Consider the following 22,462-nt stretch of genomic DNA (forward strand, 5'->3'; position numbering starts at 1 on the left):
TGGTTAGTTCAGTCAGGAGCGGGTTAATTCAGACCTGGTTAGTTCAGTCAGGAGCGGGTTAATTCAGACCTGGTTAATTCAGTCAGGAGCGGGTTAATTCAGACCTGGTTAGTTCAGTCAGGTGCCGGTTAATTCAGACCTGGTTAGTTCAGTCAGGTGCGGGTTAATTCAGACCTGGTTAGTTCAGTCAGGTGCGGGTTAATGTACTGACGTGTCAGCCCTCTCCCAGAAGGCTGCTGCTGCCACGTCTCGAGCCGGAGTGGATCCGGATCCGGAGTTTCCAGTGGAAACATCAGCGCGACTCCAGCGGCAATGGGAGGCTCGCAGAGTGTGGAAATACCCGGCGGGGGCAGCGAGGGATACCATGTTCTCCGGGTACGTAACCGCTAACTCGACTGCCGGTCCGGCTCTGGCTGATAATCGGCTCCTACTGCGGCCGCCGAGTGTGGTAGCGGGCTCCCGGTGGTGGGTCGGTACGCGAGGCCGGGGTCTGGGCCGCGGCCTGTTCCTTTCAGCCAGCCTGGGCGGCTGAGCAAACACCAGCTACCGGGGGAATCACTCACTCTCTGTCTGTCTGTGAGTTTTACTGCATCTGAGAGCGTTAGCGTTCCCAACATGGCTCCGAATTACAGCAGGCCGCTGCCGCCCTCTTTCTTTCTGTAATTAAAAGTCACGTTAATGGAGTTTAGAGCTTCCGGGGGTCTAAAAAATGTAACGGAAAATGTAAATCTCGAACCTGTTCGAGACTTCGAAGCTTAAGTGTCAACTCTCTGCACAAACTGATTTCGTTTATATCCCAACCCAAGCCTCAAAGAGAGGCTGGACAGTTGTTTGAGGGGGATGTATTGTTAGCCTATAGGCTACTCCTGCTTCAGTAGGAAACAAAAACAGAATATATTTAAAAATATGTAATACTGCACTTCATTAACCATAAAGAAAAAAGACTTAATTGCTTTGAATGAATTGCACAAAGTTAAATTCATTATGTAATAAGATATTTTTAAAAATAGTGCATCAGAATGCTTTGGGGAATAATGTTGAATTTCTAAGTTAATTTGACAGTATTTATGCATTATCATTGATAAATATTGATTTATGAGTATGTTGACTATTTTATGATGTAATGTTATCATGCATCTCTTACAGGCATGTTGTTCCTGTATCCTGCGCATGGAATAATTGTGGTGTATTACTGGTTAATGTATCGAGCAGACTGTAATTGTCAGTTTTAGTCTATTCGTGCTCATTGTAATACGTTTAGACTAGACACACACGTTTTCAGTTTGGAAATAGCATTTATTTTGTACTTTTAATTGGTTGTATCTTCCCTCAATTTTCCCACACCATGCTCACTTAAATATTTTGATGGACTATTTTGAAAATCTTCAATATACAATTTTCAGAAAAATCAAAAGTTCAGAAATAATTGGATCTTTAACATTATTCATGTTCTGTTTACATAGACTGAATTTTATCACATTACTTAGCAGTTTGTGCTGAGGGTGTTCTGAACAGTTGCAAATTTGTGACAGAAGTTTGGCATCTCCCTTTTCAGGAGTTGGGGAGAAAGTTTTAACAAAGGACTTCTCTGCATTACTTCCAGTGCCATGCATGAGTGAAGATCAACATATGGCATAAATCTGATGCTTCAGGTTCATAAAGTTAGAATACTAGGCTGTGTTAGAGAAAGGAATAGTATCACATTTAGCTAAAAGAGGACTAAGAGGAAATAGTGAGTTGTCAGGTGGGTTCTGAGTATGAGAGAAAATAATGAAATCTGAATGTAAATGCATAGAGTGTGGTAAATAAGATTGGTGAGTTACAGGTGCAGAAAGCCACATGGGACTATGATGATGTGGCTACAACAGAGACCTGGCCCAATGAGGGGCAGGGCTGTGTGTTAAATATTACTGAATCCAAAGTATTTACGAAATGGGGACTGGTAGCAGGTTTAAGTATAATATTACAGTGCTGGAGAGGGAGAGAGAGTTCCACAAGGTTTTGTGACGAGCAAGTCATGCTTGACAAACTTGCTGGAGATTTTTGAGGATGTAACCTCAAGTGGATAGTGAGGATCCTGTGGATGTGACATATCTAGACCTCCAGATGGCATATGACAAGGTGTTGCATGAAAGACTGATCCAGTAGTTTAGATCCCAGGCAGTTGGTGTAGTATATTAGCATGGATAGAAGATTGGCTGGCTGACAGAAAGCAGGGGATCGAAATAAATGGGTCCTTCACAGGATGACGAACTGTAACCAGTGGGGTTCTGTAGAGTTAAATTTTTGGATCTCCACAATCTATATAAATGATCTGCAAGCGGGAATAGATTGTAACATAGCAAAATTCGCAGATGATACAAAAATAGGTGGAAAAGCTGTGATGAGGGGGTAGAGTTTAAGACAGATATTGATAGTTTAGGAGAATGGGCCAGAATCTGACAAATGGATATGGGGAGGTTATCTATTTTGGCTGGAAAAAATAAAAAGGCAAATTATTATTTAATTGGGAAGCAGATTCAAAGTGCGTCAGTGCAGAGGGATGTGGGTGTCCTTGTGGATGAATCAAAGTGATAGGCATGTGCAGCATATAATAAAGGCAAATGGGTTCTTGGCATTTATTGCAAAAGGACTAGATTTTAAAAGTAAAGAAGTGTTATTACAATTGTATAAGGTGTTGGTGAGACCAGATTTGGAATAGTAGCCAGTTCTGGTCTCCTTACTTACTAAAGGATGTAGTGCATTGGTGGCAGTTCAGAGGAGGTTCACCAGATTGATTCCAGGGATGAAAGCGTTGTCATGCAAGGAATGGTTGAATAGCTTAGGCTTGTACTTGCTGGAGTTCAGAAGAATCGAGGGGGGAGAATCTGATTGAGGCATAAAATGCTAAAGGGGATTGATAGATGGACGTTGACCAGATATTCCCCTTGTGTGAGGGTCACAAACAAGAAATCATAGATATTGAGTGAGAGGAGGTAGGTTTAAAACTGAGATAAGGAGAAACTATTTATTTCAGGTTGTGAATCTGTGGAGCACATTGATTCTGCCCCAGAGCGCTCTGGGGCAGAATCAATCAACAGATTCAAAAAAGAGATAGATATGTTTCTGGTGAAAAATGGGATAAAAAGCCATGCAGAGCCAACAAAAAAGTGGAGTTGAGACCTGGGTAAAGTCGGCTTTGATCACATTAAATGGCAGAATGGGCTTGAGGGGGCCGAATTGCTTATTCCTTCCCTAATTCCTGTGTTCTTATGACAGGATCTGTTTGGCTAGAGATAATGAACAAAAAAGATGCTATTGCATTGCTCAGTATTGTTTATTGGCTGTCAACCAATAGGAAATGTATAGGGAAACAAAGCAAATGACAGGTGCAAGAATTATAGTGCAGTTATAATGGATGACCTTAATTATATATTATAGCTTAAATATAGACCAGAATAGTCGTGTAAAAGGCCAAAAGAGACAAGAGTTCCTAAGCGTGTTTTGGAGAATTTACACGGCCATATGGAAGAGACAGTTCGGTCACACTTGAGGTTTATTCCCTCAAGTGAAAGGCAGGGCAAACAATCAGAACTCTCTGATAATAAAAGTGATGAAGGTCAGCTTATGACAAATGTCAGGTGCACAAAACAACCAAGAACTGAGCAGACTATAGAAGGCTCAGAGGAGAAAGGTAAAATGCAAATAAGAGCAGCAAACCAAGAGTATGAAAAGGGGTTGGCAGCTAATGTAAAAGGAAATCTTAAAGTTTTCTATAGCATGTAAATAGTAAAAGATGGAGTGGGACCAAAAAGGGGATTTAAGTATGGAAACAGGGGCCTTGGCTGAGGTATTAAATTTTTGCATCTGTCTTCACCAAGGAACAAGCTGAGTTAATTTTATTATCGCAAACATGCTGAGAAGTTAATTTTATTATTGCCAGTTACCTTCCTTCTCCCCTCCATTTCAAGGTCTCAATCAACATTTTAAAATATTTTAAGAATTTTAATTACTCAATTCCTTGGAGCCTTTTTTAAGTTCAACTTTGACCCTTTGGGACACGTGAAGTACGCTGGTCTAATTTAACCTTTAGCTGGTCATATAAATTTGTAAAGGTGAATGTTTTACCAAAATTTCTATACTTCTATGCATTCCATTGTTTATTCCTAAGTGTTTTTGTTGCAATGGACCAATTAATTTCTTCCATTATTTGGAATAAGAGAACATCCAGAATTTGTAAAAGATTTTCTACAAAGACCCAAGCATTTAGGTGGTTCAGTTTCATATTGGTCTGCTACCTGTAATATTTCTGTTTGGCTTAATTCCGACCCTGCTTATTTAGCAATTGGAGGCAGTCTCCTGTGAACTTATGCCCCTCCCTGTTCAGTTGTGCTCTGTCATTCCTTTCTGAACCAGTCACTTTTCAAACCCTATTTATGCCAAGTTCCAAACATACCTTTGAGCTACAATCTCTTTGTGCAACCCTATTGACTCAATTTATTTCCATCTTCATTATGAGATTCTGCCTTTCAAGTCTGGCACGAAAGAGGCATCAAAATTCTGCTAACTTATCGATTGATAATACTTTTGCTTCTTTTGACTTCCTTTCTCAGAAATATGATCTGCCTCCCACGCACTTCTTTCGCTACTTACAAATCAGATTTTGTGCTCTGTTTCCTTCATTGCTTCCTAATTCACTGATAAATATTAGAATGAAATCCTTGTTAGGGGATTCATTTCTCAATTACATTCTCTAATTTTTTCATTACACTATCCTTTGCTTTCTAACGTAACTTTTTGGGAGCAAGATTTTTATTCAGACTAATCAGAAGATAACTGGAAGTCTATTCTCACTCTGCCTTTCTCTCTTGTTTACATTCCTCATCTGTACTTGCAAGACATAGGTTGCTACGGGTTAAGATCTTGCATCCATCTATCCAAAGTTTAAGTTATCTAAACTTGTCCAAATTTTGATCCAACGTGTAATAAATACCATGCTACTTCAGCACCTCTAATTTGGATGTACTGGTTATGCAGTGGAATGGACCTCTGAGCAACTACACTAAATTGGCTTTATTTTTGGACAAAATTTTTTTATATCGTTTGCATTTTTAGTAGTAACATTGAACATTTTCCTATTACAACACTCTTTGGAGTGAAACCAAATAGCACTAATCTTGCACAAGTTTGGACTGATGCACTCACTTTTCAACATTATTGGCTACTCACAGTATTCTATTAAATTGGAAGCAGTGTGCCCTGCCCCCTCTCACTAATTGGATGTGAGATCTTATGAAAAAATAATGTACATTATAAGAGGCTCCTCTGATGGATTTTATGTAGCTTGACGATCCTTCCTAGATTATTTTGAGGACCTACAACTTTCTACTTTCATATAACTGATCATAAAGTAGAAAACTGTAGGTATACACCATATAAAACTATGGGCACGATCTTACTGGCTCACCACACAGTTGATTGGCATGACGAGTCAGGAAGATTGCTTTTTTTCTTATTCCTACTTTTCCTCCTCTTTCTCTTCCAAATGTGAATCAGTTTGCTATCCTCCTGGTCCTGTTTTGCCTGTGAAATTGGCCTCATGCCCAGAAAGCTGATTAGCATAAAAATTAGATGATTTACCTACTCTAGCACAACAACATCCGGCCTCCTGGAATCTTTCCCCGCGTTGGTAACATCACACTGGCAAGAATCATTGCTAGCCTCCACCAGCGGGGTCCAAGCGCCGTGGCCACGCCGGGGGAATTGGAGGCCGTTGAAGCTCCTGGTATGGAACACTCCTAGAAATCATAGACACCCTACAGTACAGAAAGAGGCTACTCGGCCCATCGAGTCTGCACTGACCACAATGCCACCCAGGCCCTACCTTCCGCCTCTGCGTATTTTACCCACTAACCCCTTTAGTCTACGCATCTCAACACACTAAGGAGAATTTAGCATGGCCAATCAACCTAACCCATCTTTAGTGCACATCTTTGGACTGAGAGAGGAAACCGGAGCATCTGGAGGAAACCCATGCAGACACGAGGAGAATGTGCAAAGGCCTCATAGACCTGTTTTCAGACTTTTAGGAGGCACACCAGAATTCGACCACCCGTCTGCCATGGGAATCGGAGGGGGCGAGGGGCGGACAGTGGGAGCTCTGTTGACCTTGGACAGATTATCTGGCCTTGGGTTGAGCAAGGCTGCCAAATTCTACCCTTGAATTTTTTTGGGAAGATCGCCCCCTATATCTGTCCTATGATTGTTGATTTTCTTATTTTTTGGATGAGGAAGGGTTTTTATTTCTTCTTCTCACTCCTACTTCTTTCTCTTCCAAATGTAAGTTAATTAAATTATTGCTGTACTGTAAGCTATTATCTGTGTTGTTTTTCATTGTTGTTAAAATATATATGTATTTCACAGAAGTTTAAGAAAAGATAGACACCAAAATGGAAAGGAAAGTTTAAGATACTTATTGAAGGAGGTGAATTTTATGGAGGATCTTAAGAGGAAGCAGTAAGTCATTTAGGGAGGGAATTCTTGATTAGATGCTGAAGTCATGGCCACCTGGGACATAGGAAGAACCTGTGGCCTTGAGAGAGGAACTTGGGAGGGAGGATAGCAAAGCTGGAGAAGGTTACAAAGATAGGGAGCAGCGAGTGCATATCAAGTGTTTTAACCACAAGGGCAAGAACAGTATACATAATAAAAATAAAACTATTAAACTTGTTCCTATTTTGGAATGTGTAAGAACCTGTTTTTAAAGTAAAACTGCAGTTTGGGGGGAAAGATATTCTTGAAATTGGGGTGCAGTTTCTCAATCTTTCAGGGAATGATTGCCAGAAATATAAAAAAAAGTTCAGTTTTGGCATATTGACATCTGTCACATTAATGAACATACTGTTTTTCTTTCAAAGGGCTCATGCAGTAATCTACCTTGAGGTTTTTGTATGGCACCTTATGAATAAAGTTGGTGATTTGTTGCAAGAGAAATGCCCAAAAAAATCATGTAGTTGTAGGATTGAGAAAATGAAACTGGCTGTGTGAACATCTAATTTCTGTTGAGATGCACTCCTGTGCTAGTAGAGAGCTGGCATAATACTAATATTGATAACACAGACGTACTAAGTGCTTTTTAGGATGCCAGAAATTCAAGCTTGAGCCTTATCAATATCAGGACTGCATTGTAAAAATGGATGCAAATATAGTATTCTTGTGCTTAGTTTTTATTTCAAGATGCATTTAAGCAATTCTTTTTGGCAGCATGTCAGCCCAATTTTTAATCTCTCAAACTAGGCAAAATCATATTTGTCACGGACGTTACAAAGGTCATGGAGATTGTCGTGATGTGAAATATCACTAGCCTCATTTTTAAGCTGTCTTCATCCCTTGGGTGTTTTACTCCTATGTGTTAATTGCTTCTGAAGTCAGATGCTGAAATAGGACGCTAGAAGCCCATTCTTTTACTTAACACAGGATTGATTTACAGAATGCAACATGATAAATGTCTGCTTCCTTCCTAATCACTGCCTAATGTTCCAGAAGTGTCTTTTATATTTTGTTTTGCATGTCCAGTGTGTGGAAAGGATTTGCATGCTGTATAACAACCTGTTGAAACATATTGTGAACACTTCTATGGGACTTGACCCCAGGGCCTTCTGGCTCAGAGGCAGTAGTGCAACCAACTGAACTACAAAACCTCCACAGCAAGAAATAGTCAGGGGATGTACGAAAAGTCCATCCAGAATAACACGACTCCCATGCTGCCCAAGTCCTTCAACAGGTGTTCCCAAAACTCTGCCTGATCAGAGGATAGTGCACTAACCAAATGCATCACTCGGATTCCAAGTATCTCTTAATGTTCGTTTGAGTTAACTTAGAAGAGTTAATCTAATTAACTAGTGAACGACCCTTTAATGAGGCACGAGCAAAAAAATGTCTTTTTATATTGTTTGGTGTACAGGAGTGAAACAGATTAATTAACATATCTGTAAGAGACAAAATGTAACAAAAATAATTTGAAAATTGATAAAGTTCCTTTGAGTGCATTCTAATGCAGTGTGAAATTGAAATGCAGCATGGGCTGAACAACTTTCTAGTATCTTCACCTTGAAGAATAAACTTTCCAGTTTTGTAAATAAAATTTAATTAGCAAAAAAAATCACATTGGAGCTGCTGATGTACTCCATTCCCTGCGGTGCCCACTGGCTTCGAGTGTATCTGTGGACACTGGATGCGGACGTAACCACAGGAAGAAGCAGGCAACTGGGACGAATGTGCTCAAGGTACAGCCTTCACCTGTCTACCGTTAAATATAATGCTATTGACAGACTCCCTCTTTAAATCAAAACTTTTTAACATCAACAGTATTTCAAAACAAATTGAAGCGAGGAAAAAAATGATTTTCCATGTTCTGTACACCACATAATATAAGGCAGTCCTCTTCCAGGAACTCCAAAATAGTGTTTTTTGTGCATGCATTCCTGTTTGTAAAGGAATTTGCGAACTAAGGATTTGAATCAATGTATTTTGTCATGGAAATTTCCTTTCTAGCATCTCTTACTCTAGCAAAGGTAGTCCTGAATCTTTTTTCTGTCGCACGTTTTGTTGACTTTTCATTATTCCGTGGTGAACTATTCTCAGGCTATGGCGTGTACCAAATTACATCTAAAATATTTGATAAGTAGAGCCCCATATCTATTGCTTCTACAGTAACCAGTGTTTCCATAGCTGAAGTACTTTTAACCAGCCCTTTTTATTAGTTTCCCGGCAAAGGGACAACTTTTTCTATTTTTATTGTCCTAGTATATAAAACCAGCTGTACTTGAATATTCATCCGGAAGATTGTCATAAAGTATCACTAAAAAAGACTAATTTTGTGTCTTTATCATCGACATGCATTGTAAAGATGTCTGTGATTTTTCTTTGTAGTACCATTGGAACATTATTCAATCTGCTTTCAGCTAACTGTAGCCTCTTTTAGCATGACTGAGAAATACCTTCTCCTCAGTACACCATTCCGTAAATGTATTTGTTTAATTTCCATAAGTTTCCTTCTACTTTAGACGGTTTCAAAAATGCTCTATTCTGAAATTTTCTCCCTGCAAAAAAGGCAGCTTTTAACATCAATCGGTCTGCATTCCCATGAATATGTGGCCAGCAGAGCTAAGAAAATTTTCAGGATTACTTTCTCCATTATAGGGGAGTCTTGACCTCCAAGCTTCAAACCCCGAGTCATTACTGTTGCTTTAACCGCATATGTTTTGTTTGAGCAGATTTTTTTTGGATATATTCATCTATATGACCACCTTTCTGGCACTTGAAAGTAGACATCAAATTGCTTCCAACTGTCCAACTCTTCTTGTTTTGTTTCAATTTATCTTTTAATTTGTTAGCACCACCAAAACTTCATAGTCAGAAGGGCTCCTACTTCTACTAATGTTCCTGGATTGTTTTTATTTCTTGTCTAGATTAGTAGAATCTAGAACAACCTACAGCAGTGGTGGGCAACATGCGGCCTGTGGTCCACATGTGGCCCATCAGGGTTCTGCATGTGGCCTACGAGATATTTTGCGACCGTTGCCCATGCTTAGAGTTGCTGCATTCCGCTGATTTTCATCCGCATAGTTTCTTTCCTACTTGTATGACTGAAGTGATTACGCACATGAAGTGAGGTGCACAACATTAACTGAGAGTTGTGCGCTCCCTCTGCATCTAAAAGTGTAAACATTTCTTTTTGTTTTTGAAGTTTATAGTTCTGTTAATAAATTATTAAGCATTTTCTTTATGAAATATTTGGCATGTATTAAATGTATTTATTCTTATGTGGTCATGGTTAGTGACCAAACCTGATTTCGATCTTGTGGCCATTGAGATAAAGGAAAGCCACTCGTGGTCCACTCACTAACTTGGTTTGCCATCATTGAGCTACAGAAACTACTTGTCCTTGTACATCTTTCTGCACTATTATTACAGACTATCTCTCGCCAATGATCTGTCACCGATATTTGATGGTTTCGTGTGCAAGTGTCGCTCCCAGATTACTGAGAACTCGCACATTCTCTTGTTTTCCATGGTTTCACATCATTTTGGCTGTCCAAAAATCTTGCCTTTTGTACATCATCTTGGACATTTAGCCAATTTGCTCTCTATAATAGTCACATCCCTCCATTCACTGGACCCTTCTGGTATGTGTGTCACTCTACTACCAACTCTAGGTAATTGTCCTTTGGATGCAGTGGGCCTGATCTGTATCTTGGCGCTATTTTGCCTGTTGCTATCTGACCTTTTATCTATCACATTCTGTTCCTCATTTCTGTCACACATATGAATATGTGAGGTGCAGGATGCCTCATTGCCTTCTATTAATTGCTCGGGTTATAAAGGTTTGTAATCAATTCCAATTAACCAAGACGTATAATAGTTTGTCTAACCTGTTGGAGAACTATTGTGTTCCTGTCATACTATCACCATACTACGACCATTCCGCTTACTTTTTGACTGAAGGTCCCAGGATTAAAGTTGCTGATTATGCAATGCCTAAGTTCTCTGAATTTATTTTTTGGGACTTCTGACCTGTGAAAACAATTCTACCTCGGAAATTATCCCATCACCTCTCCCCATCTGTGAAGGCCCATTGACTTTCCAAAAACCATTGCATTATTATTGTATTCCATGTCCAGTTTCATTTGTGCCTCCTTCATGGAAGGTTTACTCAGCTACAAGGCAATCCCATTAGAAGTGCAACTGCTTTCTTAACATGGCGCAGTTTAATGAATCTGTGATTAATGCACTCATTACTGGAATAAGAACTTCGACTGGTACAGTTTCCTCATGTCATCATCATCATCAACTTTCAAATGCTGTCTCGTGTTGTTTCAAAATTCTGCTGTTCTGCCAAGTTCATCACTTAATGATATTTTGAGTCACATTGGAAGTGCCTGTCAACTGTTCTCCAGATATTCCTGGGGTACGTTTGTCTATTATACTACTCTAATCATAACGACTGCCAACTCTGCTAAAAATGTTTTTATTCCCATTTGTTCTATCTAATTCTTCTGTTGTACTGCCACCTGCACCATATATTTGAACAATCTCAAATGCAGCAATTATTGAGTTCTCCATCCTTCATGACACCTGGGAATGTTCCATTTGTGCCATCAAGCCTTTTTGAAATGACTGCTTCTTTGGTTTCTTTTTAAAACAGCAGACATTTGACCCAAAAAGGTGTCTTTTTTCTGAGAATTGAATGGCAGTTAATACCAGGAACCTGTGCATAAACGACACCTTGGCAAAATCCAGCATTTTAAATGCCAGCACTGAATAAGAATTATCCAAATTGAATTTTTGAAATCTACAGTCTATTAAAGCCAGTGATACATTCCGCTATGGAATTACTGTCCAAATCTGACCATGCCTCATTGGCATCTAATAGATCATCCAAATTTCATCCATGAAGTTTAATAGACAATCTAAACCTTCATCACCAGTATCCAACTGACAGGCATCCAATTCTCACAGCTCTTTGCTTCTGATTTTACTTTGTTAGGAAGTGACAGGGAACAGAGCAAAAGCAAATGTAGTTGCAGCATTCTGTGGGCCCTGTTTGCAAAATGAACTCAGCTTGGCTTTGTCCCAGAATAGATAAAAGCTTTGAGACAAGATTGAGATAAGAATCTTGATATCTTAAGTCCGTTTTGGTATATTGAGCTACTGTTTCTGAATGTCACCATTTTCTCCCAGTTCATCGATCTTCTGGCTTCACCAAGATGAGAGATAAATAAAGACACCATGACCACACCTTGTATAGAAGTTTGTTTTGCAGTTACTGGTCCAGGTTTGCAGGTTAAGGAATTCAGAAATGAGGTGCAATTGAAATATTTGAGCAGGGGAATTGCAAATCGAGGCTCTGTAATCAGTATTAACAGATAAGGTGCTGTTTAATTTTTATGTCTTATAGAAATGATTGACATTTAATCTGCCATCCTAAGACCAGAGGAACCAGGATTTCCTATAGTGAGGAATAATGACTTTTTTTTCTGGATTTGCAAAGGTAACACCAATAATATAACATGTGCTGCAGACATGTTACCACCCTCTTATAGTCCCAGGAGTTGATGGTGATTCGATGGAGCTTTCATATTGGTTGGTTTCAGACTCCTGGATTTATTCATGTTTTAGATCATATTTCCTTATGTTGTGTGTGTAGTCATTCAGTTGGATGCGTCTGAGATCTCCATGCAGGCATACTGCCATGTAACTAAAGATGATTAGGCTCCAACTCAGTAAAGTGAATCCAATGTTCGGAGACCAGGTGTGAATTTTAGTGAAATACTGCCCTGATCTGAGACAGGAAGTTAAAGTGGCTGATTTCATGATTTTAATGTTGAGCTTCTTCATTCACAACCCACTCACTATGCAATCTGAATGAGAAGCCAGTAGAATTGCTGTGTTAGCTGAGACAACTTGAATTGTGTCAGAGCAAATGAAAGAATTAGGGGAAAAAGGGTGTTGTGGTTGTGTGAGTGAAGGACATGCCAAGATTTGCTGCTTTTTCTTAAGGAAGACTAAGTAACAACTCCCTATGTGGAGGAGGGAAAATTGGAAAGGAAATCATATCTAGCAGTTGCTTGCAGATTCTGGTGGATAGCTATAAGGCATAGTGAGAGCAGCTAGCTACTATTTGGCTGTAAATCTAGCTTTCAAGCAAGCATGCTTCTATATGCAAGAATCTACCAGAGCAGACTTTTTTGCATTGTATCTGGTTTTTGACCTTCATTTTGACATGTTATGTGCTGATCAGTTGTATACTTGGATGAATGCAAGACGCTTCTCAATTTAAGTACTCCCAAACGTTTACTTTCTCAAATATGCAAAGCAATTTAAATTATTATTTTATCTTTGTTTTCAGGTTCAAGAAAATTCTCCTGGTCACAGGGCTGGACTGGAGCCTTTCTTTGATTTTGTTGTTTCCATTGGGAATGCTAGATTGGTAAGCACTTTTTTTTTTATGGAGTGAGCTATAATTTGCTGCAAATTTTAGGTACCCCTGGAGGTACCCCAGAGGATGCACTGGGCATAACAGTCCCTAAGGAATGGTTACAAGGATTAAAACCACTTCGAACCCCTGGGTAATTTTGGTACTGCCCCTGTCCACCTTCTAATCAGAAGGCAGATCTTTTCCATGTGCTGTGGTCACTCCACGGGTCTACAGACCTTTCTAATTGTCAGTGCATTTTTTCTTTTGCCCAGAGGCTATTGGTCAAAGAATTGCAGTTCACTTCATGCTGAAAACAGCAATGTCTCTAACAGTTAAGATCACAACTCCTTTGAATTTCTTTATATTTGGATTATTCCAGGCAGCAATAAATTATCTTTTCCATATTAGTCAGGATGCTGCTTGCTATGGTGGCCATTGATTTCCTGTTCAGAAGGAGAAGGACTGCACAATTGCAATCCTTCCAACTGAAAGCGGACGAGCAAAGAAAGAGGCACCAATCCAGGTCTTCTGTTGGGCAGATTTACACAAGGCCAAGACTGGGGGTACCCTCAAGATGTGCTTGGAACCCCCACCCACCCATAAGTGCAAACTTCTCTTGGGCAAATTACCCTGCAATTGGAATAGTTTGAAAATATGATTTAAATTGCAAACTTTGGATGACATAGGCAAAGAGAAGGGGAAAAGGAACGTAGTAGTGATTGGAGATAGTGGGGTGAAGAGTATTGACACTGTCCTTTGTCACAATGACAAAGTGCACAGAAGGGTGTGTTGTCTGCCTGGTGCTCGGGTACAGGATGTCACAGCTGGGCTGCAGAGGAACCTGGAGTGGGAGGGTGAGAACCCGGTCGTTGTAGTACATGTGGGTGCCGGCGACGTAGGCAAAGTGCGGACTGAGGATCTGCGGAGGGAGTATGAGAAGCTGGGAATGGAATTAAAAAGTAGAACCGACAAGGTGGTCGTCTCTGGGCTACTGCCTGAACTGAGTGCAGACGGGCGTAGGGTTGACAGGATAAAGGAAGTGAATGGGTGGCTCAGGGATTGGTGTGGGAGGAATGGGTTCGAATTTATGGGGCATTGGCACCAGTATTGGGGTAGGTGGGACTTGTTCGGGCAGGATGGGGTTGGTCTGAATCGTGCTGGGACCAGAGTGTTGGCGAATCGAGTAAAGAGGACTGTAGACAGGGCTTTAAACTAATTAGGGGGGGGGAGGGTGCGAGGGTAGGTGACGCTACGAGGTCTAAAGTAAGGATAGGGTACAGGTAAGGGAAGAGGCCGAGGATGTCCCAATTGGTGGCGTTACGGCAAATAGGGTCCAGGTGAAGGCTGGGATGAAAGCGCTTTATCTGAATGCACGAAGCATTCGGAATAAAGTGGATGAGCTGGTGGCGCAGATCGACACAAATGGATACGATCTGGTGGCCATTACAGAGACGTGGCTGCAAGGTGACAGGGACTGGGAGATGAATGTACAGGGCTATCAAGTGTTTAGGAAGGATAGGCAGGAGGAAAGAGGGGGTGGCGTAGCTCTGCTGATTAAGGATGGTATCAAGGTGGTAGCAAGGGATGATATCGGAGCCAAAGAGCAGAACGTGGAATCGTTGTGGGTGGAGATTAGGAACAGCAAAGGGAGGAAGACGCTGGTGGGTGTCGTCTATAGGCCCCCGAATAATGATCTGGAGGTGGGGCGGGCTGTTAACACGCAAATAAGTGCGGCGTGCAGGAATGGGACGGCAGTAGTTATGGGAGATTTCAATCTGCATATTGATTGGTCGACCCATGTTGGACGAGGTGGGCTCGAGGAGGAGTTCTTGGAATGCTGCCGGGATAATTTCCTTGAACAGTGTGTGTTGGAGCCGACGAGGGAGCGAGCTATCTTGGATCTGGTGCTATGTAATGAGGCGGGTAGAATTAGGGACCTTGCGGTGAAGGATCCTCTTGGAGAGAGTGATCATTGTATGGTGGAGTTTCTGGTGCAGATGGAGGAGGAGAAAGTGGGTTCCCGGACACGCGTCCTTTGTTTGAATAGAGGGGAGTATGGTAGGATGAGAGAAGAATTGGCGAATGTGGACTGGGGGAATGTGTTGGAAGGTAGGTCTGCTGAGGAGCAGTGGAGGATCTTTAAGGAGATCTTTCTTGGTGCTCAGCAGAAATTTATTCCGATGGTTAAAAAGGACAGTAGGAAGAGAGGTAATAAGCCGTGGATAACGAAGGAGGTGAAGGAAAGTGTTAAATTAAAAGCGGAGGAATTTAGAGTAGCTAAGAGCAGTGGGCGAGAAGAGGATTGGGAAAGGTTTAAATGTCAACAAAGATTGACAAAGAAGTTGATAAAGGAGGGTAGGAGAAGCTATGAGGCTGGGCTAGCACTTAATATAAAAAAGGATAGCAAGAGTTTTTATAAATATATAAAAAGGAAGAGGCTGGCTAGGGTGAACGTTGGTCCTTTAGAGGATGAGAAAGGGGAGCTAGTGGTAGGGGATGGGGATATGGCGAAGGTCTTGAATAACTTTTTTGTTTCTGTCTTCACGGAGGAGGACGTGAATAATTTGCCGGGTGTTAGCGATGGAAAGGTGGTAGGAATGGAGGGTCTTAATGACATTACTGTTACTAGAGAGGTGGTGCTCGACAGACTGGAGGGGCTGATTGTGGACAAGTCCCCAGGACCGGATGGAATGCATCCGAGGGTTCTGAAAGAAATGGCGGAGGTGATAGTGGATGCCTTGGTGGTTATTTTCCAGAAGTCGCTGGATTCCGGGGAAGTGCCGGAAGATTGGAAAACGGCTAATGTTACGCCGTTGTTTAAGAAGGGTGCCAGGCAAAAGGCGGGGAATTATAGGCCGGTTAGTTTAACGTCTGTGGTAGGTAAAATGTTAGAATCCATCATTAAGCAGGAAATTGCGAGGCATCTTGAAGGGAATTGCTTGATAGGGCGGACGCAACACGGTTTCATTAAAGGGAAGTCGTGTCTGACAAATTTACTGGAGTTCTATGAGGATGTGTCTAGGGCAGTGGATAGAGGAGAGCCGGTGGATGTGGTCTTTCTGGATTTTCAGAAGGCGTTTGACAAGGTACCTCACAAGAGGTTATTGCAGAAGGTCAGGGGACATGGAGTTGGGGGTAGGGTGTTAGCGTGGATAGAGGATTGGTTGTCAAATAGGAGGCAGAGAGTGGGGGTCAATGGGTGCTATTCGGATTGGCGGATGGTGACTAGTGGGGTGCCCCAGGGGTCGGTGCTGGGGCCTCAGCTATTTACCATTTATATAGATGATCTGGAGGAGGGAACCGAGTGCAGGGTGTTGAAATTTGCTGATGACACCAAGATTGGGGGAACGGCAAATTGTGCGGAGGGTGTGGAGAGTCTGCAGAAGGATCTAGATAGGCTGGGCGAATGGGCCAGGAAATGGCAAATGGAATTTAATGTTGGCAAGTGTGAGGTGGTCCACTTTGGTAGGAATGACTATTACTTACGTGGCGAAAAACTGCAGCAGGCGACGGTGCAGAGGGACCTCGGGGTCCTTGTGCATGAATCGCAAAAACCCAGCTTGCAGGTGCAGCAGGTGGTCAGGAAGGCGAATGGGATGCTGGCCTTCATAGCGAGGGGGATTGAATATAAAAATAGGGAGGTCTTGCTGCAGCTGTATAGGGCATTGGTGAGGCCGCAGCTGGAGTACTGTGTGCAGTTTTGGGCGCTGCACCTGCGCAAGGATATTTTGGCCCTGGAGGGAGTGCAGAGGAGGTTTACTAGGCTGATACCGGAGTTGAGGGGATTGAGCTATGAGGAGAGGCTGAATAAACTAGGCTTGTACTCGTTAGAGTTTAGAAGAATGAGGGGAGATCTCATTGAGACGTATAAGATGATGAATGGGATGGATAGGATAGAGGTGGAGAGACTCTTCCCGCTCAAAAAAGACAGTAGGACTAGGGGGCACAGCCTCAAGATAAAGGGGAGGCGGTTTAGAACGGAGTTGAGGAGGAACTTCTTCACTCAAAGGGTGGTGAATCTCTGGAATTCTCTGCCCGTTGAAGTGGTGGAGGCTGCCTCGCTAAATATTTTTAAGAAGCGGGTTGATGGGTTCTTGATAAGAGAAGAGATTAAGGGTTATGGGGAGAGGGCGGGAAAGTGGAACTGAGCCACGACAGATCAGCCATGATCTTATTGAATGGCGGGGCAGGCTCGAAGGGCTAGATGGCCTACTCCTGCTCCTATTTCTTATGTTCTTATGTTCTTATGATTCTGACTGGTTTATAGCAATAGTTACCCAGGAATAATTAGAATTACAACCATCTCTAACTCCCAGTAACTGTAGTATTGATGAACATATACCTTTCCCTTATAGCACATCTCACACTGACTGAGCCAACATCTCTCTGCCCCAGATTGAACCGACCCGATGGTACACCCAACCGAACAACAGCCAGCCTCCCAACCAACCAACCTCTCCACAGATCACCTTGGCACTTCAGTCCTACCTAATTAGCTTACAGAATTGCCTTCTCCATGGCTTCATGGAAAGTAGATGGACCTTTAAACTTAGCAGTAGCTGCCATAAAGCAGATTGTGGATGAAGTAGGTGTGGCTTCTTTACCTCTGACTGTGTGATCCTGGACTGAAAGCCTCCAAAGCACAGATGCCATCACAGGTTGGGTGAGAAAGTATTGGCTGGATTTTGAGATTAAAAAAAACTAGGAAAGGAGTGGCAATCTCGCTCTGAGCCTGAACGTCCATGGAGTGATGCTGTGCTTTTCACTGAAAGCCCCAGATGACAAGAACTCTCAATTTTTATAAAAGGGTTCGCATTCATTCTGTTAATGCCCAGCTAGTGTGCAGTATTAATTAGCTTCTCATTTTTTTTTCAGAGAAGTGGTTGTTGGAATGCTAATTGGTTAATTATTGATCAAGGCTATTCCCTGATAAATTTTTGTTTTGACTGAGGTTGTGGAGATATCAGAAGTTCAATTTTGGAAGCATTTCATTTTGTACTGGATTTTGCTGTTTTAATTTTAAATATATTTCCTATGTTTTGCCTTCAGAATCAGGACAATGATACCCTGAAAGATCTTTTGAAAACCAATGTGGAGAAGCCAATTAAAATGGTTGTCTACAGCAGCAAGACACTCAAATTGAGAGAAACCACAGTAACTCCCAGCAACATGTGGGGTGGCCAAGGTTTGTTAGGAGTCAGCATACGCTTCTGCAGTTTTGAGGGAGCTAATGAAAATGTGTGGCATGTGTTGGTAAGTAAATTTTGATATGGGGATTGGATGAGGTGGGTGCAAGAGCTAAATATCTTTTAGGTTGAAGACTATAATAAAGCTATGCAGTGTTAAGGACTTGGTATTGTGTTTTCAATCTGGGGAGTGAAGAAACCTATCAGAATTTTTTCTAATTTAGTTTTGAAGCTATTACTTTTTGCCTGATATTTAAATTGTTAATCCTAAAAATAAGCAAATTTAAGTGCAACTATCTCAATATTAACTATCTTTGGCAACAATTTTGAAGTTATTGAAGCTTCTTGTGAATGGATGGAGAAAGTAGTAGTTTTAAAAATTAATACCTTAATTAGTTAACTTACATGAAAGTGGTCATAAGCAATTGCTTCTGTTATTACAAATACTTTTTATTGCATTAAATTTATGGGGATAATTTCAAGTTAAAAAAGCTCTCTGTGTGATGTGAACATCACTTGTGGGATGGGGCACGTGTTGTCCATCCTAATGGCCTTTGAGAAGGTGATGGTGATCCATCTTCTTGAACGGTCTATGTGTACTTAATCCCACAGTTAAAGCAGAAGTTCCGTGATATTATCCCAGCGATGACGCTGGAATAATGATGTTTCCCAGTCATAATTGTATGCCCCACACAGGATAGAAGTAGGAGGGTTGAGGTGGTGATTTGATTTGGTTTATTATTGTCGCATGTATGGTACACAAGGAAAAGTATTGTTTGACTGGAGAGATGGTGAGAGAAGGCTTTAGGTTCCTGACACTGGTAATGGGGAGATAGGAAATGAACAGACTGGACTGGTTGCTCCTGCATAGGGTAAGAACAAATATCCTTTTGGAACAGTTTGCTGGTGCTATTAGAGAAGGGAAGAGAACCAAGAGATAACATTAATGAGGAAAAACAGGGTGCACAGAGTTGAAAGAGACAGATGGCTCTAGAAATTGTAAGGCATTGGATGGAGAGAAGGGAATCAGGAATGAAATCCTATCTAAGTTGTGTTTACTGTGCATGTATCTGAATGCATGGATGTGGTAAGTAAGGTTGGTGGGCTGCATATGCAGGAATATGATGTTGTGGTAATAACAGAACTGACACAAAATAGGGCCAGGTACTCCTCCTTCAGGATAGAAGGTCTTAAGAGAAGATGGGGAAGTGAAGAAAAGAGGAGGGGACTGATTTAAGGATAACAAGGGTGTTGGTGAAAGAGGATGTCTTAGAGGATTCAAGAACGAAATCTTTTGGGTTAGAGCTAAAAAATGTTAGAAGTACCATTACACTACCTGGCCTCTTCTAAAGATCAGCAATTAGTGGGAAAGGTAGAAGGACACATTTTCTGCAGGGGAGGGTACAAGTACATTCCTGGATTTGGTTTTGGGCAATGAGGAGGAAGGCGCTTTTAGGAACAATCCAGCACTAAATTAAGTCACTTGGACAAAATGTCGATTAACCCAGGAAACAGGCATGGATTTTTAAGGGTAAATTTTATTTAACTAATTTGATTAGTATTTTTGATAGGTACATGAGAGGAATACGGTTAATGTGTTCATGGACTTCCAAAGGGTGTTTGATAAAGTGTCAATAAAATGCTTGTCAGTAAAGTTGAAGTTCAGTTCTGATGAAAAATCATCTCAACCTGAAACTCTGTTTCTCTCTCCATAGATGCTGTTTGACCTGCTGAGTATTTCCAGCATTTTTTTTAAAATTCTATTTCGGATTCTAGCATCTACAATATTTTGTTTCTTGTACTGCTGATTTCTTTGTAAAATATGCCTCCTGTTTCCCTTAAATTTATTTTCGGTGACTAGTGATTTAATTTCTCTTACTGTTGTTTTGAACCTAGGGAGCATCTGTTTGCCCTGCCATGAATAATTTCCATTGTCTCATCATTAAACCATTTGGATCTCAAACTTGTAGTATGAACATGCATAATATAAACCAAGTGCTATAGGAAGCTCCTGAAATGTAATGAAGTGCATCTTCCCTGTTTTTCAATATTCTTAAACGTCTACCCAAATAGATCACAGGAGCAGAGAATGTATTGGCCAAAGTGCATCCGACCATTTCAAATAAGCTACTACGTTCTAAGTAGAGAACTTACAATTGTATTTTAGTTTATTAGCTCATTTTCCTAGACCCAACAGCTGGAGAAAGAAAACTAAATAATGGGCTCAAACCATAATCACAAATTTTCTTCTGTGCTTTGCATCATTCAAAATAGGGAACCATTCCATGGTCATCTACATCTCTTCTCCATTATCCAGTATGGTTTCACTCCACCCTCACCAAATGTCTTCTCTTCCTGCTTACCTCTGGTGATCCTAAAAACATCTATTCTTGGTCTACTCATCTTCCTCATCTACACAATTCTTCTCAGCAATTATAACCCATCGATATGCAGTCAGTGTTCACATGTATTGCGAAGATGCCTACCTCAACCTTTCCAACACCTGGACTGCCTCTACTGTCGCACAACTTATCTAGTGCCCAGTCTTGTATGGGTCTTAACTTCTTCCAAGTTCAATACTTGGAAGATTGTAGCCATGATCTTCAGCTCCCAATGTAAGTGCCATTTGTAACTGACCTATGTTTTTGTTGTCTCCATGATCTCTTTCCTGACCTAGCATCTGCCTTCCTATCAAATCCTCAATTTGTCCTAAACACACGTTTTGTATTCTGCACTAAATGCCGCCCATCCATTGCCCAAGATCTTGTTGACTTGTTTATCCGTTCACCAGACTGTATTGAAAATCTTCATACTTAGTCCTTTCATGACCTTGATTTATAATCGAGTTGAATGTGTCATTTTGACAATTTCCGGACAAAGTTTCAGCTGAAGTTTTACTAATATTCAAGGTCAGTGCCATAATTTACCCCAAAATTTTAAACAACAGCACTGAAGTAAGTATGCTGAAGTTTTGTGTCATGTGTTAGTTTAGGTGACGTGATCCATCTTTTAGGTATAAAAGTAAAGTCACCATAGTCCCAGATGATCATAGGCTGCTCTTCCTTTTGAGTGGGAAAACTGACTGCTGGTGATAACTTGAGAAACACCACACCTCAAGTGAGAGGCAAGGTTAAGAAGGCAGGGCCTTCATGAATAACCTCAGCTGGTACAGGATCCAGCCTATCCATCCTTTAATGTGACAGGCCACTGAAATCTGGTGCGTAATTATCTACTCTGTCACAGGCATTGAAATCTGGTATGTATTTTACACAACTCGTTAACCTAGAAAAATTAACAAAATTAATTTTTGATTATTAGAACCAAATTATTCAAAACTTTAGTTGCAACAAAGAAAACCTTTGTAGATTGCAGTATTTTGATGTGTTTGCGAATTCCTTATTTAGTTGGACTGATTCTTAATACATCTTGATTTCAGCTAAAACAGACAGGTTTTGGAGTAATTTGTTCTTAAGTTCAATATCAGAAGGATCACTTATTTTTGAGTAATTACACAATTAAAATAGTTATGTTGTCATAATATGCTTATTTTTTTAACCAGGAAGTGGAACCAAATTCTCCAGCAGCATTAGCTGGTCTTCGACCTCACACAGACTATATAATTGGAGCTGATACTGTCATGAATGAGGTAAATTGAACAAATAATATGGATTCAAGTTTTGAGAAAATAAAATGTATGGAGATACCTTCTACATTGATTCTAACAATCAAAGTTTGATTGTTCTGACATTCTGTAACCATACAACAATATAAAGATTCTGTATTGGTTTGAGAAGCTGCACGCGCTTACGGTATTTTATGTATCGAGATTGGAATTTCTTTCTGAAGCGAGAATTTGCAGGTTAAAAACCATGAATAGAACAAAGAAAGAAAGAAAGAACAAAATCAGCCCGGGAAAAGGCCCTTCGGCCCAATGAGCCTGCGCCACCATCTCAACATCACCAGTCCCCCCGCCTCCACCCATGACCTCTGTCTAATGTTTTATGGCCATCCAGATTGAGGGAATCTGATTTAGGGACAATTTATTCCTACCAATCAGCCTAACAGCTTTTTTTAACTTCAGAAATTATGCATGTCTCTTCAGAACATCCATCTTTTTCTGTGAAAAAGGGCAACAAGCTTAAATGTGCATTGTATATCAATGAAATGTTGGGGCACCTGCATTTTTATTTTATTCATTCATGAAATGTGGTGTCTATGGCTGAGCCAGCAATTATTGCCTATCCCTGAGGGCAATTAAGAGTCCACTACATTGCTGTGGATCTGGAGTTACATGTGAACCAGACCAAGTAAGGACACC

The 22,462-nt window shown here is 40.9% G+C and overlaps 1 protein-coding gene across 1 annotated transcript in view; it reads left to right on the plus strand.

Moving 5' to 3' along the window:
- Positions 1–232: 232 nt before the first annotated feature.
- gorasp2 (golgi reassembly stacking protein 2) overlaps positions 233–22,462 on the plus strand; it is a 43,355-nt gene continuing 21,125 nt past the window's right edge. Inside the window, exons 1-4 of the mRNA XM_080199044.1 lie at positions 233–375; positions 12,890–12,970; positions 18,008–18,211; positions 21,704–21,790. Of these exons, the coding sequence (XP_080055170.1) occupies positions 313–375; positions 12,890–12,970; positions 18,008–18,211; positions 21,704–21,790 (435 nt within the window). The 5' untranslated portion in view covers positions 233–312. The remainder of the gene's footprint in view (positions 376–12,889; positions 12,971–18,007; positions 18,212–21,703; positions 21,791–22,462) is intronic.

The sequence above is a fragment of the Carcharhinus amblyrhynchos genome, chromosome 11, assembly GCF_965287045.1.
Source record: "Carcharhinus amblyrhynchos chromosome 11, sCarAmb.v2.hapA, whole genome shotgun sequence".
Classification (NCBI taxonomy): domain Eukaryota; kingdom Metazoa; phylum Chordata; class Chondrichthyes; order Carcharhiniformes; family Carcharhinidae; genus Carcharhinus; species Carcharhinus amblyrhynchos.